The following is a 13,143-nucleotide window of genomic DNA, read 5'->3' as shown; positions in this document are numbered from 1 at the left end:
AGAAAAACAACGCTTATAAACAACATCAAAACATTAAAACAATATATAAATTTGGTATATAATAACATTGAATGAATGAAGTAAAGTTTTTGTTGCGATGCCTTCCATGGGAACTTACCTACCCTTTCCAGTAAGACACTTATCTATTCCAGGGATGCAGAAATTGTCAAAAGTCAGTTAAGCAAAGAAAAGTAACCTTTTTAAAAAACTTATCCATAAAAAATCTTATCCATAAAAAAAGAAAACCCCATAATGTGTCAGTACTTTTCAAAATTAAAAACAATAGTGGAAAACAGTACTGTTAAAATATTTACTTTAATTCAGCTATAACACTTAAATGTAGGCATCGGTGACATGAGCTGCAGACATTTCAACTCGTCTTTTTTAGCTGTAAAAGATATGCTTTGACTACAGAAGTAAGAAAACAATCAAGTTTACATAAACCTTTAATTTGTTGTTTTATTGTTGTGAGTCGTTATGTTTGCAGTGAAAACAGAAGAAAAAAATTATTCTGAAAATGTTAAACTATCACAAGCACATTTACACATAGATTAAATTCATACTGATAACTGAAATGAACACAAAAGGTACTACGGCCTGCTTCATTTTTACTCTGGCCTTACTGTCCCCAATTTTATTAAAGGCATACTGCATTAGATGGAACTAAACACAAAAGGTGCTACGGCCTCCTTCATTTTTACTCTGGCCTTACTGTCCCCAATTTTATTAAAGGCATACTGCATTAGATGGAACTAAACACAAAAGGTACTATGGCCTGCTTCATTTTTACTCTGGCCTTTCTGTCCCCAATTTTATTAAAGGCATACTACATTAGATGGAACTAAACACACAAAAGGTACTACGGCTTGCTTCATTTTTACTGTGGCCTTACTGTCCCCAATTTTATTAAAGGCATTCTGCATTAGATGGACTGATTACAAAAGGTACTAAGGCCTGCTTCATTTTTACTCTGGCCTTCCTGTCTCCAATTTTATTAAAGGCATACTGCATTAGATGGAACTGGCTGAGACTGACTTGTACCAAGTTGTGGTTCAGGCTGAGAACATGGTTGCTTGACTTTATGGGTGAGAATGCCTATTCTGTGGACTTTGTTTATCCAATGCATTAAACTTTCTACTCACACAAAGTCATTCTTAAAACTAGGTCCATTGGCAAGAATCCTCATCTGACAGATTAAATTTGTTTGAGGCAGTGAACTGTGATGTGGGATTTTAATCTGGTTCACTGAAGAAAATAACCTTGTATACTCTGCTGTGGAAGCTGAACGTGTACCAGAGTTCTTACATGTATAATCTGTTTGTCTTTGCATTCAAGCGGCCAAGAGAGAACTGCCAGTGGAGGACCAGACTTTTGCATATACAGTCACATCTTTAGGTTCTGCCATTCATCAAAAACACGCTGTCTGATACGCTCAGGCAAAACTTGTGGAAAAACCACACAGGGAACTACAAGTTTTATCTCCATACACAGCAAGTTCATTTAAAGTGAGGCTGTGAAGGCTAAAATCTGTCCAATAAGTGTCAACTTGCTTCTTGAATAAAACTTTAACTATTATTGCCATCAACGATGGCCTCTGGTAATGGACCCTTTCTTTGTGCTGTTCGTTATCAGAAACATCAAGATGTATGTCAGGATTACAAAGTTCCCTGTTAACTGCAATAAAAACCCCATCAGAATCTAAGCTTTCAAAATGATAAATGGTAGCAAGCACTATAACTGCTGAATTAGTTACCAGCATCTGACAGAATGGACATGAACTCGGCTATAGACATGTCATCCTTTATAGGACAGGAAGTGATATATACAACTGATCAAATCTATAAATGTAGTTATAGAGCTGTGATCTGCACCTCAAAAAAGAAGTCTGAAAAAGTTTTTCTTTCAGTATGGCATGTGCTGTGTTGAACAAATTCTTGAAACACAGCTTGACTAACACTATTTAGTTATCACTTTCTCTAAATCACCCTAAATTGTTTTTCTGTCTAATTTAGTTTCTCAAGATTAAAGTTTAAGTAACATGTAATTGTACTTTGCACTTATTTGCTGTGTACATGGTGCGTTGTCTATCCTTGTGACAACCTGTCCTGACATGTCAACAATGTCTTGTCTATCCTTGTGATAACCTGTACTGCAAACAATCCACTGGTTTCATCTGTAACTAAAGGGTACATACTGCAAGTTATAATCATCCAATATTTGTTACTTGCATGCTAAGGGAACTAATTCAACCAGGAATCTTTAAACATCCATTTCCTTTTATTTATCATATTCCATATAAAAATGAAATTTTCGCTCGTTTTCTTTTTCATTCAACTTTCTGCCATTTACAAGAAAATGATCCATCAAGATAAATTCTACATAAATATGATATCATTTCTCTTAACATTTAGGAATCCTCTAAACGATTGGTTCAAAATAACAGATTCCTATGAAAAAAAACTATTGCACAGCCAATGAAATTTGTGGTATAACCATCGAAATGTATTTCCTAAACCAGCATCGCCTGAACCCACTAGCTGAAGCTGCAGTTACAATCTTATTTTTTTTTAATTGCTGCCTACTATATGTAGACAATAATGAATACATCCATGTGGTACTCAATAGTACGTATCAAAAGCACTTGTGTAAACACCACTCAGACAGAATGGGAATTATTACCCTTTCTAATTAAAAGCCAAAATGTACTTCTCCACTGCAAACTCACAAATGATGTCCATAATAATAAAAAATTTGACTTCGTTTTCTGCACCCCTTTATTCCATGGTGATCTTGTTGTTTCCTTATAAATACAAGCAATAGTGAACATTTTCTCAGCTGCCTTACCTGCAACAGATGTTGTATGACTAGAAATGACTTGACTCTGTGATGGCAGTGTATCTAGGGAGCTGGTGTCCAGGTCCTCATTACTCAATAGTGGGACAATGTCCAGGTTTGCAGCATCTGCTGCAGACATACAGCCTGACAAGTGCTTCAGGATGTGCTGACGTAGACTGGTTTTGGAGGAGTATTTCTTCTCACACCCTTCCATAGGGCAATGATATGTTATGCTCTCCCCAGAGTGGTCATGTTTTTTCAAGTGCACATAGAGGCTGCTTCTGGCTGTGAATTTTGCTGTACAACCTGCCAAAGTCAAAAATGGAGGCAACTTTTTTTAAGTACTGATATACAAAAATATTGCAGGAATACCGCATTAGGATTTAAAACTGATAAATAACCACATCATTTACAAAAATCTCAATTATGATACTGATGTTTTCAGTAAAAACTCTTTTTTTAATAGGCTCATGGTGATTCAGTACATTTGTCTTTATGTCATAAAATATGCAAAGCATAATAGTATAATGCCCACATCTTCATACATTCCAATAATCAACAGAAGCATCTGATTGTTGTTGTAGGGTTTAACACCATTTTTCAACACAAGACAGGCTATACATGACAGCCAGTATAACTGGTAGAGGAAGAACCCTGTAATAATTAAAAAGTTTTACTCACCTTCCACAGGACATGCAAATGGTTTCACACCACTGTGAGTAACCATGTGACCTTTAAGGTGCTCTGCCCTCATAAAGCCCTTTCCGCAGATTTTACACTGCCACTTCCTGAGTCCAGTATGTTTTGCAATATGACGCTTTAGCTTACTCGCAGTTGTGAAGGCCCACGTACAACCCTGAAAGAAGTTTTAATTATTTGATCACTATCACTTTACTTATAAGCCAGAACGTATGTACTTATTTCCTGCTTTTCCATAATGATCTGCGATACCATTAAAATATTCAGAAACATCCGTTCATGCTCAAAGACATGAGAAATAATTTATGTTTTGTAAGAATCAATTTTCATGGTTAAGCAAAAACATAAGTATTATTGTCTGTCCATATATTTTTGGACATACCCAAGTCAACAGACTATTGAACACATTTTTGAATCTTAAATAAATTTAGGACAAGCGGCCATGAAAATTGGTATTTATGAACATTAATAATTTTATTATATGCTCATCTCCTGCAAGAGTATTTCAGTTATTGTACTGTGGAGAACGCACTTTATCCTAACAAAAATCAACATACATTTCCAAAGCAAGCTGAACAAATGTTTTAGACAAAAGGTAATTATTTCCTGATTTCAAAACTCAAATCATCTTAACAGAACTGATTTAGGAACCTGCAATATGAATTAAATTCTCATTTTTCCTTTTCTCTTTGCTTCTATCCAATGCTGTAGGATGATTAAACTACCAGCACAGCCTATCTAGTGGCTGGTGGCCCTGTAACATCCTGTGTTTACTGTAGCCTGACAATGTCCCAACAAGTAATGTGTACACAGACACAAGACTGTCTCAATGCTACCACAGAGTGGAAGCAATAATTTTATGTCAGGCAGGTCATAATACCAATACAGACTAAAGTACATTGCTAAAAACAAAAATGCTTTTATAGTTTCAAGAGTAACTGCACATGATCACAAGTTTACCCACAGGAATAAAAGAAGTGTATTATAAACCAATCCGATGCCCAAAGTGGGAAATTTCTGTCAAAATCTGTCAAGGCGAAAAAGAATTTTCTTCAGATCCCTCAAGTCATTATACATACTTCAAGTGTCCATGCCTAGTCATACTTTTTCTGAGGCCTTTGACTACTTAGAAAGAGAATGTCATTATATTGAGAAGAGATGCCAGGATTTTATCTAACTGGGACAGCTACCTCCATTTTCACAAAAAATAAGTGGGGAGTAGAAAAAATGAAGCAAGGAAAAGGTCAGGTTTCAATATCTAGCTAACACTACAGTATCTGTCTCTATTCCTATTCTAAAATGATCAAAGAAAACCATCTTAACAGCACTGAATTAGGAACCTGCAATATGAATTAAATTCTCATTTTTCCTTTTCTCTTTGCTTCTATCCAATGCTGTAGGATGATTAAACTACCAGCACAGCCTATCTAGTGGCTGGTGGCCCTGAAACATCCTGTGTTTATTGTAGCCTGACAATGTCCCAACAAGTAATGTGTACACAGACACAAGACTGTCTTAATGCTACCACAGAGTGGAAGCAATAATTTTATGTCAGGCAGGTCATAATACAAATACAGACTAAAGATCATTACTAAAACGAAACATGCTTTTAAAGTTTCAAGAGTAACTGCACATGATCACAAGATTACCCACGGGAATAAAAGAAGTGTATTATAAACCAATCCGATGCCTGCGAAAGCTACCTACATTTTCACAAAAACATAAGTGGGGAGTAGAAAAAAATGAAGAGAGGAAAAGGTCAGGTTTCAACATCTAGCTAACACTACAGTATCTGTCTCTATTCCTGCTCCACTGTTAGAGCTCTACTGAAATCAACATATTTTAAAGATATCACCTCAAGTTGCACAAGCATTAACCTACTGATTATTTCTGAGCTTAATATGTTCCTTATCTGTGTATGAATACTGTTTTGTGATGAGAACTCCCTTTCACAGTATGCTGTCTTAAGTGTCATATACATAGCTAGCTTAGCCAGCCTGAACAAGTTGGGAAATTGTTCTTTATGATTGATGTGTACAATTTTCCATAGCTCACAGGTATTACATTTGGAATACTTCTGCTCCAAAATAAGAATACAAGCTCTGCCAAAAGTTTCACTTTCTTGAATCAGTGCTTTACTGACTATTATACCAATTTCTAATATGTTATTAATGCCATAGGCTGCTTGATCAGACAACGGTATTTTGATCAAAAAAATATATTTACTTCTTAATTTCATTTTTATATGCTTGGTAGGGGTATTTAGTTTATCTTAACCCTTACAAGGCCATCAGTTTTGTAGCACATGATCCCTAAGGGAAGTTCCAGTAAAACATACAGGCACTTTTATGCGGGATACTCATCCACAGATGCAATTTAGAATTTTCTTATCATTTTAATATGAACTCTGTGACATCAAAATACCCTGGCATATATATTTAATAAACTACCTTCCCTGGGTACAATGTATGTTTAAATGGAACAGCCCTAAGGGCTAATCATTTGAGACAAGAAATTAAAATTGTGCTCTGCTTTTGAATTGTTATGTAGTGAATGCACAGAAACACTGCAAAGATCGTTAGTGTCCATTTTGGGTATGAAAAATTGTCAGATACACAAAGACAAATAGGGAGGATGTCAACATAATGGCAATGCAGACTAGGATGAAGCACACATTCTAAGAACACTCTAAACAGGGAGTTTGTGCATCTGACATAGATGAGGTATTTCCATTGCAGAAAGTAAAGCTAAATAATAGTGATGGACAAGTTATTACTCACATTAAAATAAAGTTTGAAAACACAGTAGGGAAAGAAAATTCAAAGGGTACAAAAATAATAAGCATCAATCAAAGTAAAAGGATGGATAAAGTAGGTCTTAGCATTCAGGGCATGCACAATCCATCGGGTCTATTTCTAACAATCATCATCAGTCGTACAAACCAGTATCATCAATGCATGTATATAAGATATATGTAAACAGCCATGTTACCACTCACTGAATAAGTATAACCAAACTTGTCAGTGGAGAAAAATGTCAGACCCAGCTTCTGCATTCCGATATATGCAGTTTGAAATACCATTTAGCTTAGACCCACAGACCAAACCATCTTTACAAAAACATTTAGAATCTAAACAAATCACAACTGTCACTAAGCTTTAATAACCCAAAATAGCTGACAATGTCCTACTATATAAAGATTGCAATCAATACAACACTGGGTCTACACAGAACAGTCACACTGTACAAATCAGCCGAATGTGACCTTGAAATAAATATTTACAATTATATCAGATCTAGAATTAAAATAATCATGGTTCCAGAAAAGATGTTAACCAAAAATGTCAATTCTTTATCTTCACTAATCTACCGTATTTACTGCATATGTTGGGACACAATAAAATAATTATTTTTTTTCCTGTCCCAGAGCTTATGGTGAAACATTTTTTTCACTTTGGTCATATGTCCCAAGACTTAAGAAACGAAATAAATTTGTATTATATTTGTACTCCCCACCCCACTGCACGTTGCAATAAAATAGATAAATAAAATGCTTAATTGATAATAAAAGGAAAGAAACTAACCTTGTGTTATCATTTATTCCTTTTTCCAACATAAGCATTAAAGAATAAAATATTTCCACAAAATCCGTATAAGTGGCATAGGCTTCCACACTGTAGCGTGTATCAATTATGTCCAATACCACACACCACATTGTTCATTGACAAGAACTAGAAACAATTCTGTGTGGTTGTGCTCAAAGAACACGTTTCTGACTGAAAACTGGAGCCAACAAAATCACAAACAAGAGGGAAATATTCAACCGATATCTTGAAGACGCCAAACACACATGACACGGTGATAGGTGGAAAATAATCAAGATTGAATTATATCCAGGTCCAGTGGATAACAGTATGTCACAAATAAAAATCGTGATTTGAAATACATTCACTTGAGTGCAAGTGACAATCTTTTCACCAGCTCGGGTTACAAAATTATCCTTACTATTTATCCGCAGACATCATTGCTCGTTTGTATTAATTGTAACCACATATGCCAAGCACATAGAAGCCCTGGTGGTGAATAAACACGACTGGCAGCAAGCAGTTAACTCCTTCTTTGAATCTACCAACAGGACATCAAAGGAAAAAGGTTTCTTTTATTACAAAGCAAGCCGAAATCAGAAGCCGACTTTGGTTACTTTTGTTTTGTAAAGGATATCAATACAAAGGTTATTTTATTGCAAAGCAAGCTGACATTGGAAGCTGACTATGGATTCTGTGAAGTGAGCCAATTTTATTTATTTTTTAATATAAAATGACGGCCAAGATATGAAAGTGAACTTGGGTTCATTTTCAACTGTATTCAAGGGGATTTTGATAATAAATTGAAACAGTGGAACAAATTTTAAAGTGACACAATATAGTGCTTTGTGCACAGATGTCTATGAGCCAGCAATATTTGGAGAAAATAAAATCATGTGACGAATGGGGAAGGCCAGAAAAGAAGCATATGATAATGCAAACGAGAGGGAAATAATCAACCGATATATTGAAGACAAAAAATGCCATTCACGCATGGCACGGTGTTATGTGCAAAGCAGCCAAAATTAATTTATATCAAGGTCTACTGTATGACAGTATCTCGCAAATAAAAATCATTATTTGAAAACACGTTCACTTGAGTGCAAGTGACAATCATTTCGCCGGTGCGGGTTAAAAAAGTATCATTACTATTTACCCGCAGACATCAGTGCACCTTTGTATTAATTATTACTACAGATGCCAAGCACATAGAAGCCCTGGTGGTAAATAAACACAACTGGCAGCCAGCAGTAAACTTCTTTGAACTTACCGACAGGACATCAAAGACAAAGGTTATTTTTATTACAAAGCAAGCTGACGTCAGAAGCCAACTTTGGACACGGAAGCCAATTTTTTTAATAAAGGATAATGATACAAAGGTTATTTTATTGCAAAGCAACCTGACCTCGGAAGCCGACTATGGATTCTTTTAAGTGTGCCGATTTTTTAATTTTTTAGCTTTGAATATACAAAGACGGCTGAGATATGGAAGCTAACCTTGGTTCCTTTTCACCACTATTCATGAAAATTTTGAAAATTATGTGAAACAATGGAACAGTTTTTAAAGTTACACAATATGGTGCCTCATGCGCGCACATAGATGACCCAGCATCATCCAGAAGATCTGGAGAAAATAAAATCATGTGATGAATTCGTGAAGGCCAGAAGAGAAACAGATCATTTTACTGACAATATGATCATTAACATGGATGAAACTCTAGTGTACTTTGATCTCATTCCTGGATGGACTGACGATAAGATGGGCATCAAAAGTGTGAGAATTAGCAAGACTAGTGCAGATTTGAAAAAAATCTGACTTTTGTCCTTGCAGTTTCCGCTTCAGGTGGTGTGTTGCCTCAAACAATTTTTCACGGTATGAGAAAGCTAAAAAAAGAGATTCATGTACCAAAAAAATAGATCGTACATGTACAGGAGAAGGGTTGTGTTGATGAGATGCTGCTGCAGTGGATTAAAAGAGTTTTATCTCAAGTACACAGTTTTATATTTAAATGGTAAATATGGTATACCAAAAGCCAGCAACAAAAAAGGTCAGAATTGATTAGTTCAGATAAATGATAACATTATAATTAAACTTTAGCCAATGATATACATGCAGTGAGATTGATGTTACCTCATATCCACAGACATAAGGTTTTTCTCCTGTATGACTTCTCATATGTTGTTTGAGCCTGCAAACTTTGTCAAAGATTCTACCACAGCCTTCAAATGTACAAGTAAGTTCCCGCAGATCCTGCTGATGTACTCGTGGATGGGAGCCCATACAGTTAGCAGAGAAAAATACTTTGTCACAACCATCCACTGGACACCTGTGATAAACAACTTAAATTATAGTGAAATTAATCTGATTTGTGAAGATGCTAACAATCTAATAAATGCACTGATAAATTTTGAACATTTTCTGCATTACATGCAAGCAATAGCTTATAGATTGATTACAGTATTAATGTATAAAAGAAAAGGAATATGCTAGGACGTGATTTATTGTACACTCACTTATGTAAGTCCAATTGCTAACTGCACAGACCCAGATCTGCCATCACATAATGCAGCATGTTTGGAGTAATCCAGTGCTAAAAAAAAATCTAAGATCCCAATGTCAGGGGCCACTCTAATTTTAGATCGGGCCTGTCCTATATTCAAAGTGAGATTCACATTGGGCTTGTTAAAAAAAAAAAAGTAATTTGCCTGAGGAAACTTTTTGAATGCCCTATGAAATATGTAAATGTATTTTCAAGATGTTGACATACCTGCCATAACATGACACAATCTGAGATCAACACTGTCCAACGTGAAATTTGAGATCTGATTTTAATCAAATTGAAGCATGGCATGTCTTGCTAAAAATAAGTATTTTGTACTCCGAAAGCCCCTGACACTTGAGAAAACACAATTTTCAGTAATCTTCAAAAGAAAGAAAGAAACAAAAAAAAAACAACAATAACCAAAAAAAAAAACAAAAGGAAAGAACCCCCAACACTTTCAGTATATGCCTGTTACATGTAGCATGTATAAACGGTAAACAGTCACGATTGGAGCAGATGTAAAACTATCCCTTGGTCAGTTTAAATAGCGGCAATTTAAAGCAAAGAGGTCAGGTATAAACCACCATTTCACATATTACTTAAAGACTGCAGTGGGTGAGCCCACCCATTTTGCTAATTTGTATAGGTATGATCAGGAAGTGGCAAAACCCATTAGATGCAGGTACAAGAACAAAAGTTATTACATATTAATGCCTTGAATGACAATGTTAAAGCTATATGCAATATAATTTTTAAAAGTTTGTGAACCGTGGCAAAGTTTCTTTGAAGTCAGTTGTGGAAATAGTGTTCAAGTGTAATTCATTTTTAAACTTGATATAGGAATTAGCTATCAGCAAAGCCCCCCACCCCAAAATAAATTTCAGAACTCTTGTTTGACAGAATTTTAGTTTGTGAAGCACACCAGCAAAAAAAAGATTAAACAACAAACACATCGACATACAATTCCATTCTGACCAGGATTCACTCAGAGAATCGGGCAGAAGTTTGAACACCATGACCATCTAATCCCTAGTGATGAACACTAATGACACTTGCATTACCTTCAACCCACTTTGAAATCTACTGAATTTATATTTGAGTTGTAGCTATTGTAACATAGTGAGACAATATTAAAAAAGAAGAAATTTTGAGCATGTGGAAATCTGAGTCCAGGCTTTCAGTCACGGCTTGTGAGCTTATTTAAGTCACCAGCCTGGGGCTTGTGTCTAAAAACAATTTTCTCTGAGCAAATCTGACTTCAGATGTCAACATTTTTGACCTAGCCCTTTTGTATCACTGAATGCTTTTGTGTTCAGATTACAATTTCAACTTTTATTGGTTTTTTAATGTTCAAAGATCAACGTAAAACAATCTGTGTTTTATGTCCCTGTCCAACTTTTGTTATCAATTTATCATTATTTATAGGCACAATTACATTTCAATAAATAAGAAAAGTTGAAACATGATGCCATAGGAATCAACTGAAATGCCATGCTTTCATAACCAAATCACACGCAAATTATTCCTTATTAAGGTTTATACCCTACCCATTACCCAAACATGTCATTAACATATACTCAACTTTCAGCCTTTTGCACAACTGAAGTCATGCAACAGTCGTTCTGAGTCAATGTAATTGTTTCTGTTTTTGAATGAGTATTTCTTTTTCAATGTTTGAAATGGGGAAGAAAGCGTATTTAAAGCAAGACTGGCATCATTTGTATAAATCTGAAAGCATATTTAAAGCAAGACTGGCCATCATTTTTATAAATCTGAAAGCATATTTAAAGCAAGACTGGCCATCATTTTTATAAATTTGAAAGCATATTTAAAGCAAGACTGGCCATCATTTGTATAAATCTGAAAGCATATTTAAAGCAAGACTGGCCATCATTTTTATACATCTGAAAGCATATTTAAAGCAAGATTGACATCATTTTTATAAATCTGAAAGCACTTTGTGCCAGAACACATCCAAATCAAAATTAAATAAAGTCCAATTCGGTCAGGTGGTTTATTTTACATTTCTAGTAACGGTAGCCATATTTTGATGGTGGATCAGCATCATTTGTCAGCATCTATAAGCATATCATGCATGGGTGCTTTCAGTCCAATTTGATCAAATTATGCTCCATGACTTTTCAGAAATACTTGAAAAGGTATTTTTTTTATTATCTGAGTAACAGTGGACATATTTAATGGAAGATTGTTTTGACTTGTATAAATCTGAACTCCCTTTATGCCAGGATGCTTTGTCAAATTTCATCAAATTCTGTTCAGTGCTTTTTTTTAATTAAGAAGTTGTCCTTTAAAGATTTTTTGTGTCTTATTTATGGGGATCATAAGATAGATTTAATTTACCTTAAAAACCTGAAAGCCTTTTATGCAAGGATGTTTTCTCCCGAGTCATATTGGTCCAGTGGTTTTTGAGAGCAAGTTCGAAAAGAAAAAGTTGACAGATGCACCATAAACACAGGACCATATCATAAGCTCACTTGGCTTTATGGCCATTTGAGCTAAACTTATTAGCAACTTTGATACTGAAGATAACACTACGAGATGTCAACGACGATATACAGCTTTTCCAAGTTTCATCCTTTCATCTCAAATGGCTCTAACATTATAGAATGTAAGAGTTCGGTTTAGTGTTTTACAACAAAGCAATATAACTTTTTTCATATAAAATTTTGTATTGGATCTTTTTCAAAACAAAACAAATGATTTGCTTTTGATGTTATGTGCTAACACATCAATTTTTATATCCAAAGACAGGTCAAAATGAAGCATCCATAATACATTCATGGCCTAAAGAGTTTCCAAGATTTATCATTTAGTAAATACACTTTTTACTGCATTAACAATTATGTATAAATCTGTATTTACCACTGGCATTTCATTTATCAGATAGCAGCAGTGGCTCAGTGGTTAACTTTCCACATGAACAAAAGGCTGAAGGTTTGAATCATACCATCCAATCACCCCAAGGCAGTTACTGTGGTGTTTCTTTGGGCAAGGTACTTAATTCCAACTGCCTAAACACTTAATAATAATATAAAATACTTGTGGTGCTGCACCGTAAAACACCAAACAAAACTAAATCCCTTGCAAAAGATATTAAAAGTTACTTGGCATGTGGTCAACCATGCCTCTGCTACAGTCCAATGCATAACCTTTTGACAACAAACTTTTTTGTTGATTATGTAGTACAGAGAGTAAACAGGATTTTATTAAAAATGGAATTAAATCTGGCCATTATAGGGTTGATCAAAATATTATCAATGCAACAAAAAGCATCAACACTTAAATCTACTGCATTTCTTGCACTTTTCAGCTATAATATATTACAGACAATCCAAATATGGAGTCTTCATAGATGAAGTTGTGGCAAAATGAGCAAGAATTAAATTTATGGCTCTAGAACAACCATGTAATGTCCAAATGTTTATTTTAACTGAAATATATGTATTTTAGATTATAGTCAC

At 34.9% G+C, this 13,143-nt stretch overlaps 1 protein-coding gene and 1 non-coding gene across 2 annotated transcripts in view; both read right to left on the bottom strand.

Moving 5' to 3' along the window:
• The window catches only part of LOC149785032 (uncharacterized), a 66,286-nt gene that overhangs the window by 28,299 nt on the left and 24,844 nt on the right, over positions 1-13,143 (bottom strand). Inside the window, exons 6-8 of the mRNA XM_089978737.1 lie at positions 9,250-9,445; positions 3,517-3,691; positions 2,845-3,141 (exon numbers count right to left, since the gene is read on the bottom strand). Of these exons, the coding sequence (XP_089834863.1) occupies positions 2,845-3,141; positions 3,517-3,691; positions 9,250-9,445 (668 nt within the window). The remainder of the gene's footprint in view (positions 1-2,844; positions 3,142-3,516; positions 3,692-9,249; positions 9,446-13,143) is intronic.
• LOC149785033 (small nucleolar RNA U109) lies at positions 4,927-5,093 on the bottom strand. The gene has a single exon (XR_016413540.1). It is a non-coding gene; the product is annotated as a small nucleolar RNA U109 (small nucleolar RNA).

This window comes from Sinohyriopsis cumingii, chromosome 13 (assembly GCF_028554795.1).
Source record: "Sinohyriopsis cumingii isolate HCF-2022 chromosome 13, ASM2855479v2, whole genome shotgun sequence".
NCBI classification, from domain to species: Eukaryota; Metazoa; Mollusca; class Bivalvia; order Unionida; family Unionidae; genus Sinohyriopsis; species Sinohyriopsis cumingii.
The sequence above is the reverse complement of the archived record's forward strand: the minus strand, read 5'-3'. Positions and strand labels throughout refer to the sequence as shown.